The sequence below is a fragment of the Uranotaenia lowii genome, chromosome 1 (assembly GCF_029784155.1).
Source record: "Uranotaenia lowii strain MFRU-FL chromosome 1, ASM2978415v1, whole genome shotgun sequence".
Lineage (NCBI taxonomy): Eukaryota > Metazoa > Arthropoda > Insecta > Diptera > Culicidae > Uranotaenia > Uranotaenia lowii.
The window spans coordinates 144,052,696-144,075,777 of NC_073691.1; the positions used below are offsets into that span (position 1 = coordinate 144,052,696).

The following is a 23,082-nucleotide window of genomic DNA, read 5'->3' on the forward strand; positions in this document are numbered from 1 at the left end:
ATTTTGTGGTACTTTAAACTAAATTTTATATCTGATACTGATTTCTCTTCCCTTGAAACCCCAAATGTACAATTTTTCATGCCAATCCGTTGCATGCAAGCTTCAATATCACATAAGCAGTAAACAGTTATTATAGATGAATACTTTTGTTAACCCCTCCCCAAAATTTTACATTTGAAACCAATTGTTCTCCTCTGAAAACACTTATCTGTAATTTTTCATCCATGTGTTTTTTACTTCTTCGTCTTGACTTATAGGAACTTAAACAAATAAATTCATGAATTGATATTGATAGTTTCATATATTTTTGCTGATTTTTCCAGTATGCACATAGAAAGCTAATAGTCTGCAAAATCAAAAAATACTCGTTGAGCAATGTTTAATATTTGTTGTGTCAAATTTTCACAGTCGATGCATTTTCAAAGCTTCCACCGCCTTTTTCCCAGGCAAGTCCCATTAAATTTTCATTTCATCCTTCGGAACCGACGTGAAAAGGTCAGACGAGATGAAAATTGCATTTAATACGCTTTGCCAAGTTCAAATGGCAGCTTTTATGTTTGTTAATGTTTATTTTGCTGCACCACAGAGTTGCCTTCCTCCAGGATGCAGAATGCTCTAACCTTCTCGACATGTCGTACCTGTTTCGGGAGAACCACCTACGTAACAGAACTAAAGCAATCATTCGTTGGGAGCTTGGAGTCGAGTCGATTTCTTTAAATTTTATAATTATGTATGATAGAAGAAGGAAATGAAGAAATTAATTTTCACTAAAAACTCTCCAGTATCTTATAAGATTTTTAAAAAAATCAAACCTCAAAAAAAAAATTGTCTGTTCTCTTTAATTCACCTTTTCCAAGTAAAATTTTATCACGAATCTTTTCGCAACAACATGGAGCAACTGCTGCTTGCATCAAAAATGGAACCGATCGGTTGCCACTTTTTGACTGGGACGTTAATATTTGGACTTTTCTGACGTTTTGTCGGCGCCGAGCAAACGACTAGTTGCTTTTCACGGTACATATTCTCGGGGCGGTGGAAAATTTTCTGTAGCCATAAACCGGTTAAAGATGTGTGCTTATGCAAAACCGAAGAAGAAGAAGAAAAAGAAACTTACCCTGAAATCTTCCACTCGGAAAAGTGGATATTTTCTCTCGACTTTTTCTCCACCTTCGATTCGTTGCAAACCTAGCGAAGTCATCGTTTTTCGCGCCCGCTCGTAGCTAATTGTATTTTACGGTACAGTTGTTTCGAATCAACCGGTGTTATTTGAGCACCGTTGCCGATGGAAATGAACTGAGATGAGGTTTTGTAGGCATCTCATACTGAAGTGCTAAAGTTATCTAACGTTCAAAGGTCAGAACAGGGACCAACATTCAGACGTTGAACCATGACATTGAATCGAAGAGAGTGTAACGCAATTAGTGCGAATAATTTATATGCATTTTTTTTCATTATTTTGCTACCAAATTTTGAATCGAATTGTCCTTTTTTTTAATCTTTCACAAAAGGTTACTGATTTGATAAAGGTTAAGATGGCTTCACGAATGAAGCGCATCCATAGAAGAAGAGGCCGATAATTTTCGCAATCATGAATCCGTCCCGAGCATTTACCACTACCTCCTAGATGGCAAAGTGATGTAGACAACAGTCAAGTCAGATCAATTTGCTTTCCAGTCGCCATTTCCAGACAGAATTCGACATTGTTCTGACAATAGCGCCCCATCGCATATCTTTTCAACTACCGTTTGTACCAGCAAAATCTCTGCAACGTCAAATTTTACTGGTTTTCCTTATTGTACAGTACATATAACATATAAAAAAAATGCGAAAATTTGTAGCAGTCTGTTTTGTGTTGGTGTTTGCATTTTTCAGTATTTTTTTTCGTGTGTGTATTAGCTGTAACCTTCATCTGTCAGCAGACGTAAACAACGCAGTAGTACTGAATGCGCTGTTTTCGCAAGATGTACATAAAGGAGATAATGACCAATTTGCTTCTCGCTCAAAAAATCCAAAGCAAGTTTCGGTGGCTGTAGGATGCCACCTAACGACTATTTACTGGGTGAAACGTTATCTCCTTGATGGACCTTGTCCACAGAAGCTGTATAGTGGAAGGCCACAATAGTGGTGAGGGCACAAGCAACACTGAATATTTTTAGAGACTGCCACCGTCGCGACGCGTCGCCATTTTGGAGCACTACCAGTGCAACACTGGTCGTATAAACGAACACAAAGCAGCAGAATGTGCACAACTGGTGCAGGCTGTGGAGAGAAACACATGTGTCGAACATGTCTCTCTCCAGCCACAATTCGTGGCGTCCTTCCACAACTTATGGCAGTCCTTCTTATACCGTGAGGCACCTCAGAGGCAACCTAGGTTCGCTCTGACTGCTGTCATCGAGCTCATTCAATGCTCTAGAGGCAAACTGGTTTCGCTCGAAAAACGGACGGAGTCGCCCTGAGAAGAAAGTCAGTTTTGGGAGAAGTTCACCAATACTCTCAATGTTGTTGTTAAAACAATAAACAGCTGTTTGTGGCTGAAACCAAAACAGTTGAAATAATGATCGGGAAAATTATCATTGCCGCGACTTTGAACCTCTCAGCCAATCAAAATCGTACTATCTGCTGTCCAGTGCAATCCGGACAAGAAAAAAGACAATCCGGATGTGAAGAACCGAGTGAAGAAATCCAAAAGGGAAAACAAAATGACAGCTGCATGTAAACATTGTGCTCGTTCTCATGCACACCTACGTATGGAATAACTCGAAAACCGAAAGTCGTTTTTTTATTCGGACGGATCCAGTGGCAAATCCAGAATCAAAAAAAAAATTACACCTTCCAATAAATACACACCTTGGAAATGAGAGAGATTAAGGCGATTCCACAATCTGTGCCTTAAAACGAGAGAGATTGTTGCAAAATCTTACGGAACACGTATTTCCAAGGAAGTTTCTCTCCATCACCTACACCTGCTTACAATAGTCTTCTAGAAGTCGGCGCTCCTTGTCTTAGGTCCTTCTTTAGCATGCTTAGTAGCTCACATTTTTCTGTGACGCTCTCGCTTTCACGATAAGGTTGATGTCATGTTGGGCTGTCAAAGCTTTGCATTCTGCGTTCCAGTAAGAAAGCAAAGCAAAGCATTATTGGTATTACGTACTAGCGCTTCTACATCTGCATATGCAAATGCTTTAGTCTCCTTTCTTTCGGGAGTCATTGAGAGCACATCAGATAATGATCTGGATTGCGAGAATGCCGAAAAAACAACCAACAACAATTTTTGCTGTTTCTGCGGAAATAAGAGTTAATTCGAATTTTCTTACCGATTATGATATTATTTAGTTGATTAAGAGAGATAAGGGCATAACTAGCAACCGGGGCATAGTAAGCACTCCTATTTTCTTCAAAAGTACGTATTTGCTTAGATATTTTTTTATAAGGATCTGTTTCGTACTTCCTATAGTATTAATTCTTCAGCAAAAAAGAAATCTCCTTACCATCTTTATGTACAGAAATATTCGATAAAAACTAACTAAAGCTTAGTTCTTTTAGAAATGGGACAGTTACGAATGCGTGTATCTCAAAAACTATTCGTTTGATCAAAATACTTTCTATGAAGGAAATGAAGGTAATCTTATGATAATTCATGACAAAATTTGAAAAAAAATATTTTTCGTTTTTGGAAGAAAAATTTCTACTTTATACTGGGTATCTCCCTTCGGCCGGCGCACACTTTTTTCAGTCATGATATTGATCATTTTTTCAAACTTATACTTTGTCTTATGTGTATTTTAGGTGTCTATAACTTCCTCCTTCAATTTCTGCTACTTTTTGATTTAATACTTCTCTTTTAAAAGAAACTGAGGGCAATTTAGTGAACACAGCTGTTTCGAAATTATAAAACTTGATTATTTTTGAGCCACTTAAAAGTATTTTTAATGGAATTTCTGTTGGCAAAAGCTGACAATAACGAAGTAAAACCATCATGAAATTGAACTGCAAGTTTAATCGGTTAGTATGGATCGTAGGTTGCGAAGGGTACGTACAAGATTACTCATTTTAGGCTTTTAAAAACAGCAAAAACCAAAGTTTTCGTTTTGAAAATTGTTGTTTTTTTTTCCACAGGAGCAGAATTTTTACAAATAATAATATTTTATACAAAACAACCAGCAAACACAAACTTTAATATTGTAGGAACCTTCCTACGAGCAGATATGTCATAGGATTCATATGCTAGAATTGGTTGGAAATAGGGTTTATTCTTATTTTTGTTATTCATCAGAAATCATCTGTCGCATAGCCTCGGTACCGGGTATACAGCTTACGAGCTCTGGAGCTAGCAAAAAATTGTTATTGGAGGTTAAATTTGAATAACTCATAACTAGGCAACACTTTCAGCTTATCGGGGAAAAAATTTTGGACATTTCAGCGATCTACACTTAGTTTTTCGCTTATTCAAAATTGAAAATGCTGGTATGAGACTTGACTTCCCTGATGACCCTTAACCATAGTTTCCGATCATGTGCTTCACTCCAAAGCTTGATTTTAACTTTGTGGACATTTTCAACAGTGTTGGCATACTTTTCCATCACTCAAACACAGTAATTCTTTGAATAATCAACGGTAGCTGACAAACCAATTTGAAAATCACGAATTTTCAAGGAAACTGTGCAAAATAATTTTTTTCTTTTACTCTTACATCGTACATATCTAAAAAACGCGTGAACTTAAAATTTTGACAAAAATAGGTCAAATAGTACTTTTTACAGGCAGTAAAATGCTGTCAAAGTTTTGCATGTCCGATCTGTAGTAAACGAGCTATTAACAAAAGAAAGTGTCCCATTTCTAAAAGAACTAAGCTTTAGGTTCTCAAATGACGGAAATATTACAACTTTTGAGCACCGGAAAATAAGCTCTTATGATCGTTAAATCATCTTGACCTATTATCTATGCACTACAACATGATGTACAAATTGTTCTTCAATTTTTACCATCATTTAATTTTTTATTTTTCACTATAATCCATTTTAAAATACGTTTATACTTTAATTTGTTGACTGGGGTCGAACAGAGCACAATTGATCGGGCACGATGAGCATTTTCTGCCGTAGAATCGAGCAACGAATTCAACTCGATGAAGTCAACTGAACTATAGAGCTACAGCTCGACGAGTTTCATTTGACGATTGAGCTTATTGGTAAAGTCTGACACTTTACCAATAAGGTCAATCGTCAAATGAAACTAGTTTTTTCAGGTTTTCTTTTTATTTACCATTCATGATCGATTATTTTGATTGTTGCATCATAAGGCTAGTAGCATCAACCGCCAAACAAACACCAGAAACATAATGTATGAGTGTGTGTGTGAATTGTTTGATTCTTCAAACTTTATTGCTTTGTTTTGTGATCATGAATGATATTTTAAAACAATGATGTAAACACATATAACAGCTAATTTCGGTGGTTAAACAAGTGTTTTCCTTAAGGTGGCCATTATGCCCTTATCTCCCCTATCACAAAGTTGAATGGATCCTCGAAGTTAGCTGACGAATGTTGACGGTACGATCTTCGGCGAACTTACGACAGGGGCTGGGGATGTGGCTCCCATTTTCGACAAACTTTTCACTTTTTTTTGATGATGCTTCAAAACAAAACATCATCTTGAACGAAAATTTCCAAGCTTTAGCCGCAAAAGAAACAAAACAATGGAACAGTAAAATTTTACATTGTTTTTGGTGTAAAATTATATCCCAATGTTCCTTTCTTGACCATGCCGTGTAAATTTATTGCAAAAAATTTAATTTTACACTTTTTACTGTAAACCGATGAAAAACAGATAAAAAAGCATAAAATTACATCTTTTAGAATAACACTGAGGAAAAAATATATTTTACAAGTTTTAGATTGCGTATACTTTTAGAAATTTTTTGATGTGTAGACAACAACCATTAAGGTTTGGGTTTAGGGTGGTTTTGGTTTCATGGCGTCCATTCTATTTTCGTTCTCCTTTCTTCTAGATAAAAACCATCGCAACTGGTCAAATTGTCGGTAATGCAAATGGTTTCGGGAAATTTGTATTTGACTAGTTGGGGGAAGTCGGGTAAGATGGACACATCGGTTAAACGGACACCTTCAGTATTGGGAAAATTAAAATGTTTTGCAAAAATCTAATGATGGGAATTGCTTGCTTGTGAACCTTCGAGACCTTTTGGCAATAAACAGCAGGCAAGGTCGCAAAAATGCGAATAAAACAAACAAAAAAATTGTGAATGCGTCATTTGGTGTCATTTTCATACTAAAAAAAATAGATAATTCTCGAAATTTCAATCCTATTTTAGCTTATGTTTAGTCGCAGCTCGAACAAAAGCAACATTATACGAACTTTCCGTTTTTAACAGTAAAAGCTTAGGTTTCTTATTGGCCATCTGGAGGCACACTCATCAAAAAATACGTACCGTACAGTACTTACATTTTTTTTGCTGTTCAGATTTCATTTTATCATAAATTATTTCAATGTCATCTAATCTTTCATGTAGTGTTGTCAAAATGTCTCAGTTTTGGCACAGTTGTTCAATCCACTAGTGCTAATGTGAATTCAATTCTGAAGAGCCGAGATTTATGAAAATTTTTATGGTTTTGATTTTGACATTCATGTCAAAACATGTAAGACAATGTGACAATTCACACTTTTTTCAGTTCTGTGTCAAATTGTTGTAAGTTCGACCAACAACAAATTGGCTCAAAATGCCATTAGACTATTTAAGCCTTCTCTTTGAACGGGGCGCATAAAAAAAAGGATTATTAATTCCACATAAGACCCCTAAAAAAATGCATTAATTTGTCATAATTTATCACAACATTTTGCTTTGCTCTTCTCTATCCCATCCACACGTTCAGGCCGTCCGGATCAGGTGCACAACTGTTCGGTTGCGAACGTTTCGATGACATCGATGAGCGTCCGCTGCTACGAGGGTTTCAACGGGGGCCTAGCGCAGTCTTTCTTCCTGGAGCTGCGGGACACCCACACCCAGGAGGTGCGCTTCAACAACACTTCCCCGATTCCCCGGTTTGCGGTTCCGAATCTGCACCCCAGCGCAAACTACCAGCTGTCGGTGTACGCGTTCAACTCCAAGGGAAAATCGGAACCGTACGTGATGAGTGCGTCCACCCTGCGGCTCCCGGAGAAGCAGATGAATTCGGAAAAAGGTAAGGAAGTGGCGTTTTGCATTCCATATTCAACAGCCTCCCAAATGGAGTCACGTCCATCTTGGTTATCATTGTTTTTTTTTCACAGGCAGTCAACAGTTTTGGGATAGAAAAAATTCCTTTCGTTCGAATTTATTTTTTTTAATTTCGTGAATTCATGTGTGTAAATATATGTTTAACAAATTGACAGAGAGTTTAATACTCCATATTACCACTACTTGGAGGTGTTCATGTTTTGATATTTTACGGCTCTCAGCAGTGCCAAGTAGACTTATTTTGCAGTTAGATTTTTGATTAAAAAAATATCATTGATATTTCATGGTAATTGGCATAAAATAATGTTCTCATTTATTGAGACAAGTCAAAAAAAGATAAATGAATCATTTGTTTTTCAACCATTTAGAGAAACGTCAAACGAAGCTGAGATCCAAGCTCTATTAAAACTATTGATTTACTTACTAACTAACTTACTGAATGTTCCCGCGAATGATCCAGAGCCAGCGTCTTCACTTGTTCCCAGTTAAGACTCTCGTCAGCAGTTCGTACTTCGGCGGCTAGGCTCCGCCGCCACGAGTATCTGGGCCTGCCTCTCCTTCGATGTCCCTCTCCCCTTCCATTCAAGTGCCTCTCTGCAAATTTCGTTCTCATCTCTTCGCAGCGTGTGCCCAATCCATGCACCCGAATCTCGACTAATAGCGCCCATTGATGACACCGTCTTTGTAGTTCCTCATTTGAGATCCAATTGCCAGGCCACCAAGCGCGGATGATACTCCGAAGGCAGTGATTTACAATTACTTGCAGTTTTCGCGTCGTCACCGCATATGTGCAACAAGTTTCACACCCGTAAAACAATACGGGTTTGACGTTTGAGTTGAAGGTTCGGATTTTCGTTCGTAGAGAGATCTGGTGACCGCCAGATGTTCCGGAGACTCACAAATGCAAATCGGGCCTTTCTGATCCGGGTTTCGATGTCTTTCCTGGTACCACCATCAGGCGTTATCTGGCTACCAAGATACTGGAAGCACTCTCTTTTTACCAGGTTAAGGTCGTTCAGTTGCTCCATTGTGGAAGGATTCCACGGCAATCCTCGGTTTGGTCTACAGTCAATCGATCCAGTCAAGATCTCATCCATTACGATGAGGAAAAGCAGCGGTAATAAAATACATCCTTGTCTCACTCCAGAAGTTACTGGGATAAATAGGTTCGGTCAAAACACCGTCGTGCAAGACTTTGCACAAAAATGCCACGTACTGTTCTTCGATGTGATGGACTAGTTTCTCTGGGACCCCTCGTAGTCTTAGAGAAGTTGGCCAAATGCTTTTTCAAAATTAACGAACACCAGTAGAAGAGATTCCTGGAATTCGTTGATTTGTTTTAGTTAATTCGTAGCGTTGTGATGTGGTCCACACATGATCGTCCGGATCGGAATCCAGCTTGTTGCCGTCGGAGTGTAGCGTCGATTTTCTCCTGGATCCTGTTCAGGATCGCTTTGCAGAGTACTTTGAGGGTTGTACAGATCAACGTTATGCCTCGCCAGCTACCACACTCTGTCAGGTCTCTGTTTATCGGGACCTTTACGAGGATACCTTGCATCAAGACGGCCAGGAATGTTGCAGTATCCCAGATGTCAGCGAAAAGACGGTGCAACATATGTGCTGACAAGGCAGGGTCGGCTTTCAGCATTTCAGCAGGGATGCAATCGATCCCACCCGCTTTGTTGGATTTCATTTTTTTGAATGCCGATTCTATTTCAGCCAGTGATGGTACCTCCGAGTTTAGGCCATTAAAGCGACTTACAGTTGGCGTCACGAGCTGTGGGATCTGTTGGCCATCGCTATTCGTGATTCGGAAGAATCTTTCGGTCTTTCAGCGGCATTCTTGTTAGTCCTTGCACCACAAAGGCGCTGAGAAATGTCATAATGTAATGGGATATCTAGGGAGTTTGTCCAGGCTCTCTTGCCTCGTTTACAAGCTCGTTTAACGCATATCGTAAGCGGGCGGCTTCTTTGGCTGACCTGGTACATGTCTGCTCAATTCCGATTTTCGCCTTTCTCCGATCATCTACCATCCTCCAAGTTTCATCCGACATTCACTTCTTCTTCCACAAACTTTACCGAGAGTACCATGGCTCGTCCTCATAAAGGCATTCTTGATTTCGCACCACTGTTCCTCGACTGTTTCGTTTGTCGGCAATTCCGAGGCTCGAAACTCTGGCTGTTCAACGTATGCCCTTTTCATCTCTGAATTCTCCTACCGACGTATCGACACCCGGCTTTCTCCTCGCGCCGCTTGACACGCGCAATTCTCAGTCGTATCTCGCCAAGGAGATGATGGTCAGATGCAATGTCTGCGCTTCGTTTGTTGCGGACATCAAGAAGGCTCCTTCTCCATTTTCGGCTAATGCAGATGTGGTCAATTTGATTTTCTGTTCGGCCATTTCGGGATACCCAAGTGACCTTATGTGCTGGTCGATGGGGGAAGAGCAATCCACCGATCACAATTTCGTTGTTGCCACAAAATTCTACAAACAGCTCCCCGTTGTCGCTCATGTGTCCTAGACCATGGCGCCTCAAATGCGCTCCAAATATTGATTGTCGGAGCCAATCTTTGCGTTGAAGTCGCCCAAATGAATTTGAATGTCATCTTTCGGAATTTTCTCAACCACGCTTGACTGTAAAACTGCTTTTTCTCCTGGAAATCGGCAACGTTAGTTTGCGCATAACACTGGACCATTGTAAGGTTTCTAACCCGTGTTCTAAATCTGGCTACGATTATTCTTTCGTTTATCGGTTCCCATCTTATCTTTAAACTATTTATTGAAATTGTTTTGTTACAATATTTTTCTATCTGGCATAAAACATTTTAAAACTGTTTACAACTGCTTTAAAATTTTCAATATCAACCTACTTAACGGATGATTGTGAAATTCAATCGAAATTACTCCTGGAAATAGTATTATAATATTAAAAACTAGGCTTTTTTAACAAATTTTACATTGTTTGCGGTACTAATTTCAATGCAAATCAAAAATTGCAACATTTGAGAAAATTAAAATGTTCCTTAAATCATTATTTTATAATTTAAAAAAAAATTCTAAAATGTGTTTAACCTTTATTTTCTTGGAAGTGCGCTTATGTTTTGATGCCATTTCGTTTATATTTCACCGGAAAGCTGAGGTTGCGGGAAATTTCATGCAAAGATATAATGAAAATGAAAATGAAAATATTTTTAAAATAATTTAAATGAAATCTTCACCAATCACCTAATGCTTGGGAGAGTAAGTAATAACACAAGATAAAAACACGGAACAGAAAGCTTCTAAAGTTAAATTCCTATCAAATTCCATGGCGTAGTTTAAAAAGAGCTGAAGAACTTTGAAGGGTTTCTTTAAGCTATGTCTATGAGGTCGAATAAAACTATTCTGTTGGATGTTTTATTAAAACTTATAGAATAAGCCTTGAAGGCGTTGAGAAAACAGCTGTTAGCTTTTAGTTACTTGTGCTAAACAAAGCATAGAATGCGTGTTTGGCTCTTAAAGGTGCTTTAAGAAATTGCTTAAGCGAGCTGTGAATGTTGGCATAAAACTTAAATTGTTACTTGGGAACGCTTACAAAGTTCCATCCGAGACAGCTCGCGGTCAGTCTGCCCGTATGTGAGAAATTAAAAAGTTACCATCTTTTTTCAAATCGACTGTCGACTTCGACTTGAACAAGGAACTTACATTTTTAAGCATTCGAATGATCAGTCGACAAGTTTCACTCGGTCGGTCCAAATAAACATTGCTAAAGTATATCAATCGATTATTTCCCTAATCCGTGATCAGAAAAAAGGTCAGTTACGGTTTGTTGAAGAGGAATCCAACACACATTTGTTCGAAAGAATTATTAGACTACAAAATAATTTATGCGGTTATACTCTATCGATGCTTTTTGTATCAAAGAAGGATGAGTGAATCATGTGGTTCATTTTCTTGAGTCATTATATTTAGATCAATAATAAAAGAAATCCTTTAAAAAAAAATCTCAAAATTGAGGGGAATCTCTGTTGGCTTCACACTTCGGTTTGGAAGTACCTATCTTAAAACGTTTATTGATTAATAAGCCCATCACTGCATACTGACTTTCTTTTGCGAGAATTTGAACTATAACCAAAAAAATACTGAAAACCCACATTCAACACTACTGATCCGAATGATTCACATCCTTTTTTTCTCATCTCTCTCCCCATCTATCCGGACGCTTACAGCAGAACGGCCTCGGTCCCCGCTGCCCCTGACGCCCACGCTTTCGATTGCCATCGGGCTGGGAGCGGCCGTCCTCATCGGAAGCTGCGCCATCGTGTTGGCCCTGAAATTTCCCTGCGGCGCCAAAAACCGTCGGAACAAGGAGACGGCAGCCGGGCAGCAGCACCACCACAATCACAACCACCACCCCCATCATCACGGCGGAACAACGGTGAGAACTTCCTCGCCCGGACCGAGCGACAAGAGCGTGGCCAGCAAGGACTACGATGGGAACGAAAGTGACGAGAAGAACCCGGACGTGATTCCGGATACGATTGATTCGGATGATCAGGTTAGTGTGCGATGGGCGGCTTCCGCCTTTGCCTCCCGGGCAGGGCCAATCGGGCACTAGAATCTCCTCAAAAGAGGTTGAGGAGGAGGGGGAAGGTAGCCAAGATAAGTTGAATGGGGTTGTGTTCTTTTGCCATTGCCATTTCGAATGAACTTGCTTCATCCTCCGTGTTCCGGTTGAGTGGTTGCGGGATGTGGCATCGTCGTGGCTAGGAACCTCATTTATCTGACTCACTGGGAAAACCGGAGATATATAGCTCGGCAAAGTATTGAGCACAGGGGGATAGATTGAGTTGATATATTGTACCTACATCTAGTTCGTCGGGGAACTTTTCGATGGGTATTCCATAGAATGTTTCGAAAGTTGCAAATTTCTGGTGGACTTTTTTTTCTTTCCCTGTGTTATTGTAAAAAAAAACTGTGTGTTCCAGAATCAAGTCCTTGAGGGCTTATTTATTTTCATTGGTTTTCCAAAAGACACCGGGCCAATTAAATAATTTTTTATATTATATGAGAATTACTTTTTATTTCAGCAAAACGAAAAACACTCTTTGAATTTGTACTTCTGTGAATAAGAACTCATGAAGTGTTTTCTACACACTTTGTTTTTGTAACTAAACGGAATTTTAAACTTATCCTTTAAAGTTTGTATCTTGATACTAGTTTAGGCCAAAATATTAAGAGGTGATTACAAATTACACTGACCTGACCTAACAATAACGAGAAGAATTAAATAAAAATGGAAGAAATAATAACAATATCAAAAAAATAACAAAACTTAGAAAAAATTACCAAACTTATTAAACATAGAAAAATCGAGAAATATGTTCTTCTTACTTTATGGTTTTGATAACATTTTTTTAGCACCCTGATGAAAAATGTTTGGACTAGAAATGTACCAAATAATGACCTTTTCAACTATTTATTCGACCGAACGAATATTAATCTTTGATCGGAAACTTTATTGAGCTGTTAATGAAAAAACATAAGCGATGATTTTAGTTCCCTTCTATTTCTTCCATTTTTTGCCCCTCGTGTTTTTGATTCGATAATTTTCAACCAGATGGCCAAAAGATTCGAATCAGGATTTCGTCCCAATGAAGAACCGAACTGAAAATCAAGAATAATAAACTGGATTCAGATTCCACAATTCGGTCACATACAACCAATTAAGATTTGAAAAAAATTGAACCAGAACCTGGGAAATCATTTAAAATTATGCTCTTCAAACCGGGCTATTTTATCTTAAAACCACCTAAAATCTGGGCAATATCCAGGAAAATTTAGGAATTCTTCAATTAAAATCAAAAAGAAAAAAAACTCGAATAGCTGTTTCATCGATTTCAATCAGTCAGTTTATTTGGATAAAATTTGCTAAGAAAAATTGTTTGGACGGATTATACGTAATTGTTATCACTCAATTCAAATTTTTTCTTTGAATCTGCAAATAAATTAAAAGCATTCGGGCAGTCAGGCAACCTTAGTGAGTCGAATATTATTGAAAATTTCATATTCAAGACTTAGAATTGTACCCAAAATTCATGCATCAACTTTTTTGTGAATAACTTATGATATCGTTTTTCGAGTACAGGCTTTAAATATCTATCAACAAGCAAGAAATTTTTTGAAAATGTAAAGTAGAATTGTGGACTTGGGATAGATTTCGAGGTTTTGCCTCAGTTCTGAGTCAAGGTTGTTGACAACAAAAGAATATTTTTTCTGGGCGCATAGGGAGCTGTCAAACTTTAAACGCGACTTTCTCGAAACAGCGATGTTGGCGCATTCGCCCTTTACTTAAATCGATGCCGATTTATTTATCTCAAAAAGAAACAACTATCACATCCAATGATATCCAAATATGTGTGAAAATAATCATCATTGGCTAAAATTTTCTCAGCGTGAACCCCAAACGTAAAAATCGGTCCGTTGTATTTTTTTTTTCTTGTTCCAAATTTGCATGAATTAGGAACAAAGGCGTCCAAGGTCGGCCCCAACGGTATATGAAAAACACAGTTTTCGACCACGTTAATACAGTTCGTCTGGCACCGGTGACGTAAATTGCTGTTTTGGCACAGTTATCGATTTCAAAATTCCCAGCATTTATACGCCTTTGTTCCAAATTCATGCAAATTTGGAACAGGATTTCAAAATATACGACAGACCGATTTAAACGTTTGGGATGCAAGGTGAGAAAATTTAAGCCAATGATGATTATTTTCACACATGTGTAATCATTGTTTCATTTTGAGAAATTATTTGAATGTTTTTTCCTGCCAAAACCGGTCTATACCTAACATAAATTGAGAAGAAATATTAATAAAGACCGTGTCAAGTATGAAAAATTGTATGTCACACTATTCATGACTTCATATTTAAATGAATAGCTTTTGGTCTAAACGAATTAGTGAGTCCAGTCAGCGCTTCTCGAGTTCAAACGTTATACGGTGATACGGTCAAAATTTGGTCAAGGGAAAACGCGTGTAAATCGGTGAAATCGTTTATTTAAAAAATCATATTAAATTTCTTTTTCAAGTTTAATTAGCATAAAATTCAGGAAAAATATTCAGTTAGGCTTCCGCTTTTCAAATCCGAATTGCCGGGCCTTACGCCTAACCCCTACCATCAGATTTTGTACACCCACCTTCTTCGCCGCAGAAAGCCAGTTTGCTTTGAACTGCTGCTCGTCCTTAGCAGTTTTTTTGGTTTTATTTAGGTTCCGCTTGACAATAGCCCAGTATTTCTCAATTGGGCGAAGCTCTGGCGTGTTGGGAGGGTTCTTGTCCTTGGGAACCACCTGTACGTTGTTGGCGGCGTACCACTCCATGGCCTTTTTATCGTAATGGCAAGATGCCAAATCCGGTCAAACAGTACGGAATAACCGTGTGTCTTCAGGAAAGGCAGCAGACATTTATTCAAACACTCTTTCACGTAAATTTCTTGGTTGACAGTCTCGAAAGCTATGAAGTTGCTGCTTTTCAAGCCACAGGTACAGACGGCTTGCCAAACCAAATATTTATCGACGAAATGATGGGTCTGATGATGGGTGAAGAGAAGTAACCCGAAACGTTACGTAAAGATAACAAATAGTTGTTTTACTCACCGAGAAAAATCAATAAGTGATAACATATTATTATTATTATTATTATTAAGTTTTATTCATCGAACATTTTGTTTTAATGAATTATCTACACTAAGGATCTATACAAAACAATTAGATAACACGAAACAATGAAGACTGGCGTACTCGGTTGATGAATCGGCTAGATGGCTCCCCCAATTGATGTAGATGCTCAGCAATCTGGAACGTACGCATCATTGCACTCACTGGTTCATTATGTCCGTAAGATGTTCGGTGGGTTCGATTCGATAGCAAAGAGTGATGACGTAAAGTCCTCGAAGGAGCATTAAAGTTGATCATTCCTAGCAGGTTTGGCGACTGAATTTCTCCATTCAGTATTTTTGCGATGAATGATGCCTGTTGAGTTTTTCGGCGGCGTTCCAATGTTTCTAATCCCAGAAGCTGGCACCGGTCGGAATATGCGGGAAGGTTTTCAGGATTACGCCAGGGTAGATGTCGTAGAGCGAATCTAACAAAACGCTTTTGTACACGCTCGATTCGCAAAATCCAACATAACTGATAGGGAGCCCAAACAATTGCAGCATGTTCTGTAACTGACCGGACAAGTGCGCAGTAGAGTGACTTCAAGCACAATGGGTCTCTGAACTCTCGTGCTACTTTGGACATGAAGCCAAGCTGACGATTCGCCTTTCTTATAACTGAAGTTCGTTGACTATCGAACGTAAGCTGAGCATCGAGGATAACTCCAAGGTCGTCAACTTCAAATACCCTGTCAAGGCGCTGGTTATCGATGTTATAATCATATAAAATTGGCGTTTTCTTTCTATGGAATGTTATAACGGAGCACTTGGAGACGCTGACTGATAGCTTATTAAGTCTACACCATTCACCAAAGTGATCTAGTAAAGATTGAAGGTGTGCACAATCGACAGTGGATTCAACTGGAACGAATAGTTTCAGATCATCAGCATATCCTATTTTGGTTCCAATTTCCAAGCTAAGGATCATGTCGTTGAAAAACAGAACAAACAGTAAAGGTCCCAAATTGCTCCCTTGCGGCACGCCAGATCGGTTAGTAAATGGAAATGATATGCTATCACCAAATTTAATCCTAATACACCGCTCAGTGAGGAATGATTTCAACCAAGAGATCATGTTGTCATGAATACCGAGCTTAGCTAGCTTAGCGAGTAAGATTCCGTGATCAATCGTATCGAATGCCGCTTTGATATCGGTGTATATAGCATCGACCTGTTTTTTTCTTTCCATTTGGTTAAGACAAAACGAAGTGTACTCTAAAAGATTGGTACTCACCGATCTGCCAGGCATAAACCCATGCTGTTCAGCGGCAATATAATGTGAGGAAGCGCGTAAGAGGGCTTGACTTACAACAATTTCAAAAAGCTTGGATCCTGCCGATAAACTCGTAATGCCTCGATATTGTTTCACATTTCGTCGTTCGCCATTTTTGAAGACAGGAAACATGAAGGAATTTTTCCAATAATCCGGGAATTTACGTTGTTGAAATGATCGGTTATAGATTTGGGCTAGCGGCAACGAGAGAGCTTCGATGCATCGACTGTAAATAACAGCCGGAATTCCATCAGGTCCAGGAGCAAAAGAGCTTTTCAGTTTCTTTGCGGCATTTTCGATGAGCCTTTGATCTATCTCGAAGGTGTTGAAATCTATAGAATCCGCCGGGACGTGAAACGTGGCATCAGAGCACTCAGTTTCGGAAGAGGCAGTGTCCAGGAAGACCGCCCGAAAATGCTCAGCAAATAAATTGCAACACGTGTCTGGAGAATCAGCAACAGCATCGTTGTAAAAGACTGAGGTAGGTAGGGAGCTCGATTTTCGTTTCGAATTTACGAAAGTCCAGAAACTTCGAGGGTTCTTACGTAAACCAGATTGTACTCGCAGAACGTGGTGTTTGTACAGTAATGCATTGAGTCTGCGGTAGGCTGTGCTTGCTGCTTTAAACTGTTGTTGAGAGTCTACCGTTCGATTTTTCCGAAGCCTTCGTAAACATGCATTTTTTTCGCGTCGAAGTTGTCGCAAACTGGGCGTGCTCCAAGCAGGTGTAACAGGACGTTTAAATCTGGGAACATGCGAATTCAACCAAGAACCAATCAAATTGCAGAAAGTTTCAGTCATAACGTCTACTGATGCGTTGCCGAAAACTGCATCCCAGTCAATGCTGTTCAAGTACTGTAAAAGCAGCGAAAAGTCCGTCTTCCGAAAATTTAACGGTCTACTCCTACGATCCGAAGTGTTTGGCGAGGAGTTACTTGCCAACACAGCAGCTGGTAAATCGAATGCGACAGGCGGGTGGTGCAAATCTACAGGTACCAGAATGTCAGGGGCATTTCTTATTTCAATTTGTTCGTCACTCAGGCCAAAAAACAAATCAAGTGTCCGTCCGAGATGATTCCTGATAGAGTTGAGTTGGATCAGATTTAACGAATCAGTTCCATCGATCAAGGATGCGGCGGCGGCGCTTAAGGCGGCAACATTCATTAGTTTAGCACCTGTTTCGCTTTCAGTCCACATCAAACGAGGTTGGTTATAATCGCCACATATCAAAACTGACTCATCAGCAGTAGCACGGTTACACAGTTCACGTATAGTGGCCACGTGGGACTCGATAATGTGAACACAATTACTTTTGTCAGGTGGCACGTAAACAGCACAGAAGAGTATGTTTTTTCCATTAATGGAAGCAGCAACACAGACTTGTTCCAGGTCAATCCCACATTCCGTGGTCACAAAGCTGCTTGGATGGCATTGTTTAATGGCAATCAAAACACCGCCAAAGCATTTTTTTGTACTGTTACGCGAGCTGCGGTCGCAACGGAAAACCGAGTAACCATTACCGAAAAGTTGGGCTGAGTTGAATGAGTCAGTCAAGCCAGTTTCTGTCAGAATAATGACATCGTAGCTGCACTCGATGGTCGCAAGGTAAAAGTCTTCTGACTTGGTGCGTAAGCCTCGGACGTTCTGATAATAACACCAAGCTGTTTCATTCGTACGGGCAGATGAAATCCTTTCCAACACCCCCGACACGGGCCTACAAGTTAAAGATGCATGACTGGGTGAAATATTGAAATCAGACGGATACTTGCCACAGTATGGCAATTGGAAGTCTCCCCCTGAACCACCTGACTGATACACGGGACGACTTGAAGCAGGAACGATCAGTCGTTGGTGGTCAGAGAAAAGAACTTCCGAATTGCTTTGAGAGGTGCGTCCCGAGGTCCTAGAGAAATTCACAGGAGTTGTGTCGACATCAAGATAAGTTTGTGCTAAACTACGGGCAGCATACGACGTATACGATGCGGTGCTAGAAGGCAAAGGTGCGTGACTCGGAGAAAAGCGTAAAACTGGAAAATACTTGCCGTGGCACGGCAATTGGAAGCCTCTCCCTGAACCACCTGACCGACAGACGGGACGACTTGCAGCAGGAACGGGCGGTCTTTGGTGGTCAGAGAAAAGAGCTTCCGAATTGCCTTGAGTGGTGCGTCCCGACGTCCAGTAGAAATTTGCAAGATTGGTTTCGGTATTAAAAGCGTCATTAGCAGCAGGCAGTAGCATAAAATTTTCATCCGTGTTGAATTGGGCGTCATAACGGTAGAAGTTAAACTGAATTAACGCGCTTGATGCGAGGCTGGAAGGCAGAGGTGCGTGACTCGGAGAAAAACATAAAACAGGAGAATACTTGCCATTGTATGGCAGTTGGAAGCCTCCCCCTGAACCACCTGACCGATAAACGGGACGACTTGCGGCAGGATCGAGCGGTCGTTGGTGGCCAGAGAAGAGAACTTCCGAACTGACATGATCGGTGCGTCCCGATGTCCAACTGTGCGGCGGTTGAAATTGATCACTGTTGAAGGCCACGAAACTGTCGGGAATTATAGTCCGTAAATTCCCGGAAGTATAATCCTTTGGGCCAGGATTCAGGATCTAATGCTTTTTGTTTGGAGTCTGGAGAAATGCCAACTTTGAATGATATATATATGAATATAAAAGGAACCGGTGATTAAGTCTTGTCAACAAAAAAGTTCAAATATTTCTTCGCGTATTTTGACAGTTTCATGTGCTTGAAAATATCTGCTACCTTTTTCCTACCTTTTGCCGCATAAAACTCCTGTCCCGGAAGCTGCTTGTAGTCGGCTTTGACGTAGGTTTCGTCGTCCATTACCACGCAGTAAAACTTCGTCAGCATCGTCGTGTACAGCCTCCGGGATCGCACTTTGGCCGTCGTATTTTATTTATCATCGCGATTCGGAGTCACTACCTTCTTGTAAGTCCGGCTCGTTTTTTGACTCGATGCACGGTTGTAGACGATACACCCAGCTTGTTTGCGGCATCTCGGAGAGAGAGGTTAGGGTTTCGCTTGAAACTACCGGCAACTCTCTTTGTCGTTTCAGCGGCTTCCGGTTTTCGATTTCCCTCCGATCCAGACTTCCTGGCTGACGACAAACGTTCCCCAAACACTTTAATTACATTTGTAGCGGTTGATTTGGCAACTTTTAGCGATTTTGCTAGCTTTGCGTGGGGGTAGCTCGGATTTTCGCGATGCGCTAGCAAAATTTTGATACGCTGCTCTTCTTCCTTGGACGGCATTTTGACAACTGAAGAGTGAACTCCAAAATCAAAATAGGAGCAACATTCTACACACTCACACTCACACACACACACACACACACACACACACACACACACACACACACACACACACACACACACACACACACACACACACACACACACACACATACACACACACACACACACACACTCACACACACACACATACACACACACACACACACACACACACACACACACACACACACACACACACGCACACACACACACACACACACACACGCACACACACACACACACACACACGCACACACACACACACACACACACAAACACACACACACACACACACACACACACACACACACACACACACACACACACACACACACACACACACACACACACACACACACACACACACACACACGCACACACACACACACACACACACACACACACACACACGCACACACACACACACACACACACACACACACACACACACACACACACACACACACACACACACACACACACACACACACACACACACACACACACACACACACACACACACACACACACACACACACGCACACACACGCACACACACACACACACACACGCACACACACACACACACACACACACACACACACACACACACACACACACACACACACACACACACACACACACACACACACACACACACACACACACACACACACACACACACACACACACACACACACACACACACATTGCCGATTTTTGTCAAAAGTTGTTAACAATATAACCTACACGAACGAAGTTTCACGGATTTAAAATTAAAATATTGAATACACTGACTTGATTCTTAGAAAAAAATTCTTTTCAATTTCCGACTAAAAAAGCCGTCTGCTACATTACAAATGCTGATAATCATGAAAATTTTACTTAATGCATAAAAGGAGCATGTTTAGTAGAACGTCTGTTTAGTTTGCCCAAACAAGAGCAAAAATATATTTAATGTTTTTTTCCTATTTTCAAAAGGTATCTCGAAAACAAGAACTGGTAAACTCAATTTATATTTGGAAACAGCACCCCAGAATGAGTCAATTTTTAAAAGAAAATGTTTTTTTTTTGTTTCAATTAAACTTTTTTTCTCGTTGCGTACATGCATTTTGGCTTTTAAAGCTTCGTTCAATAATAGATAAAAATATGTTTCAACTGGTTTCTGCCAACTGGTAGTTGTTCAATGAGCCAATGTTTTGGTCGAAACTAGTCAGGTCGTTGTCAATGAAGCAAGTTGAAACTAGTCAAAATGGTCAAAACCAATCCAGCTCAACAGGGGGTTTCGTTATGGCCTGGAAGAAATCGGTCGAAGTCAGTTGGAAAAAGAAAGATATTCAATCGTCAATCCATTTCTACTTGTTTCTACCTATTTTGTTCAAACTGCATTAAAAATAAATTAAGTTGATGAAATCCTGGTAGAATGATGAAACTCAAAACTTGACAAATTTTTCTAATAAAATGTGTTTTTTCTTCTCAATGATTGAGTGTCTGCAATAAAAGTGTATCCGTTTAAAATTTGCTATCACACCGATGGGGAGTGCGTGTTTTAGCCGATTCCAAAATTTCAAATTGTGCTTAAACTGGTATACCTTAAACCAGGGATGAGCAACGCGCGGCCCTCGAGACATGTTTGTGCGGCCCGCGAAGCTTATCTCAAATTTAATTTATTTTACAATGTTTTTCTACGAAAGATTGTTAATTGACATAAAATAGCAGTCCCTACAACACCAAAAAAATGATATACCAATAACTTGATATGCACGTCACTTGTTTGCGTTTGCATTTGTCCCATAATCATTCAGATTGTTGACTTTTTTGTAGGATTTAAGCTTTTCATTGAGTTCTTTTAAAGGCATACATGCAATATTATTTATTGAAAAACGTTATATTCAGTTTGTTTAGTCATTATTTTTCAGATTAAGCTTAGTTAAAATTATGAAGTAAAATATTTTTGTTCTTGATTAATGCTGGAAATAAAGAGAGTTTTATAATGAAGACTGGGTGAACGATTATATAAATTTCTTATCGACATGAATTATCGAAATTTTGATTTCTCGACAAAAACAACATCTGAAATTCTGTGATTCAATCCAAAAAGCTTGTAACGATTACACAGGGAAACAACATTTTTGGTGCCTATGTTTGAATAATTGATTTTGTAATATTTTGGTCCTGAATTCAGAACATTTCACAGATTTCTTCTATTACTTCTAGTTTCGGTAATATGGCGGGTGGGAATTATTAAATTGATCACTTTTGGGTACAATCGATCCAATAAACCAATAAACCTTCATAAAAACCAAAAGCTGTTTTTCAACCAATTAACTACTTTTCATTAAATCAAGGCTCGACACGAATGCCATAAGGATGGTAAAGTGTCGTTAATAAAACTTAATAATAATAAATTAAATCAAGGACTCAGATATTGCCAAGATATTCTTGAATTAGAGATACAACTCATTCAAAAAACCTATTTTTATAATTGATAGAAATTCTAAAAAAATTAGATTACAACTTCTTCTGGTATCAATGAAGAAAGTTATTTAATGTTGGATATTTAAAATTTTGACTCATTAAACAACTTTGGTCTGCGAAATGATTTGACTTCCGGGTTAAAAAATATAAAAGATTCAACTTAGTTTAGTTTTTTCCTTTTAATTTGGTCGAAATGGACTTTTTTGTAGGTTTGGGGGAAAAAAATAAAAAAAAAGAAAACTTCTATAACTTTTTTTTTTTAATTCGAAATAGCTTGCAGTCTTTGGGAAAGTTGATCATTGAGTCAATAGTATTTTAAATTGTTGTCAAAAAAGTACACAAATTGAATAGCTAATATTTAACTTATTTTTAAAAGTTATCTCGAAAACTTGAGCTTGAAAGAAACGAATTGAATTCTGCGCCTCTGAATAAGTCATAATCAGTTCTGAGATTCTTTGCACCTAAGAAAAATGTGAATTTTGTTGTCTTGTGTTATGAATGATGCAATTTTCAGAAATTTCACAGGCAAATCATGCCAAAACTGATTAAATTGAGTCATTTCACTTCAAAATAAGTAATCATGTGGACCAAAGTTATAAGATTTAACCATAGAAAGCTTATCAAAGAGGAATCTAAATTGAATTGATAAAATTTATGAAATCTGTAATAATTTTCCAGAATCACAAATTTAAACTGTAACTTCGACAGTTGTGGTTCAAAATCTATGAAATTATGAATTCTTCATGCTTTTAAAACCTTGCTCAACATCTCAATGCAATGATTTCATTCGGAACTTCAAAATAAAAAAAAACCACAGTTTATAGAAAAAATAATTGAGGCTTCACGACCAAATTTAAATAAATTTTGAAAAAACTTTTCGAAAATGGGCACAGAAAAAAATTGTCATGGTTAAGCTCCATGGAACGTTTAAATGAAAGTGTTGACAAAAATACCATTGCATCGCTTCAAACAAAAAAGATATCTACTCAGAAAACGGTTAAAATCTTTTTGATTGATTGAGTGATGAACCTATTCAATTTCGGCTGGTTTATTCGCCCCAAACTAGAAAAAAATACTATTAATTCGTT

At 39.0% G+C, this 23,082-nt stretch overlaps 1 protein-coding gene across 1 annotated transcript in view; it reads left to right on the plus strand.

The window, feature by feature from the left end:
* The window catches only part of LOC129740363 (protein turtle), a 908,021-nt gene that overhangs the window by 868,213 nt on the left and 16,726 nt on the right, over positions 1-23,082 (plus strand). Inside the window, exons 12-13 of the mRNA XM_055732025.1 lie at positions 6,891-7,199; positions 11,445-11,773. Coding sequence (XP_055588000.1) covers positions 6,891-7,199; positions 11,445-11,773 — 638 coding nt within the window. The remainder of the gene's footprint in view (positions 1-6,890; positions 7,200-11,444; positions 11,774-23,082) is intronic.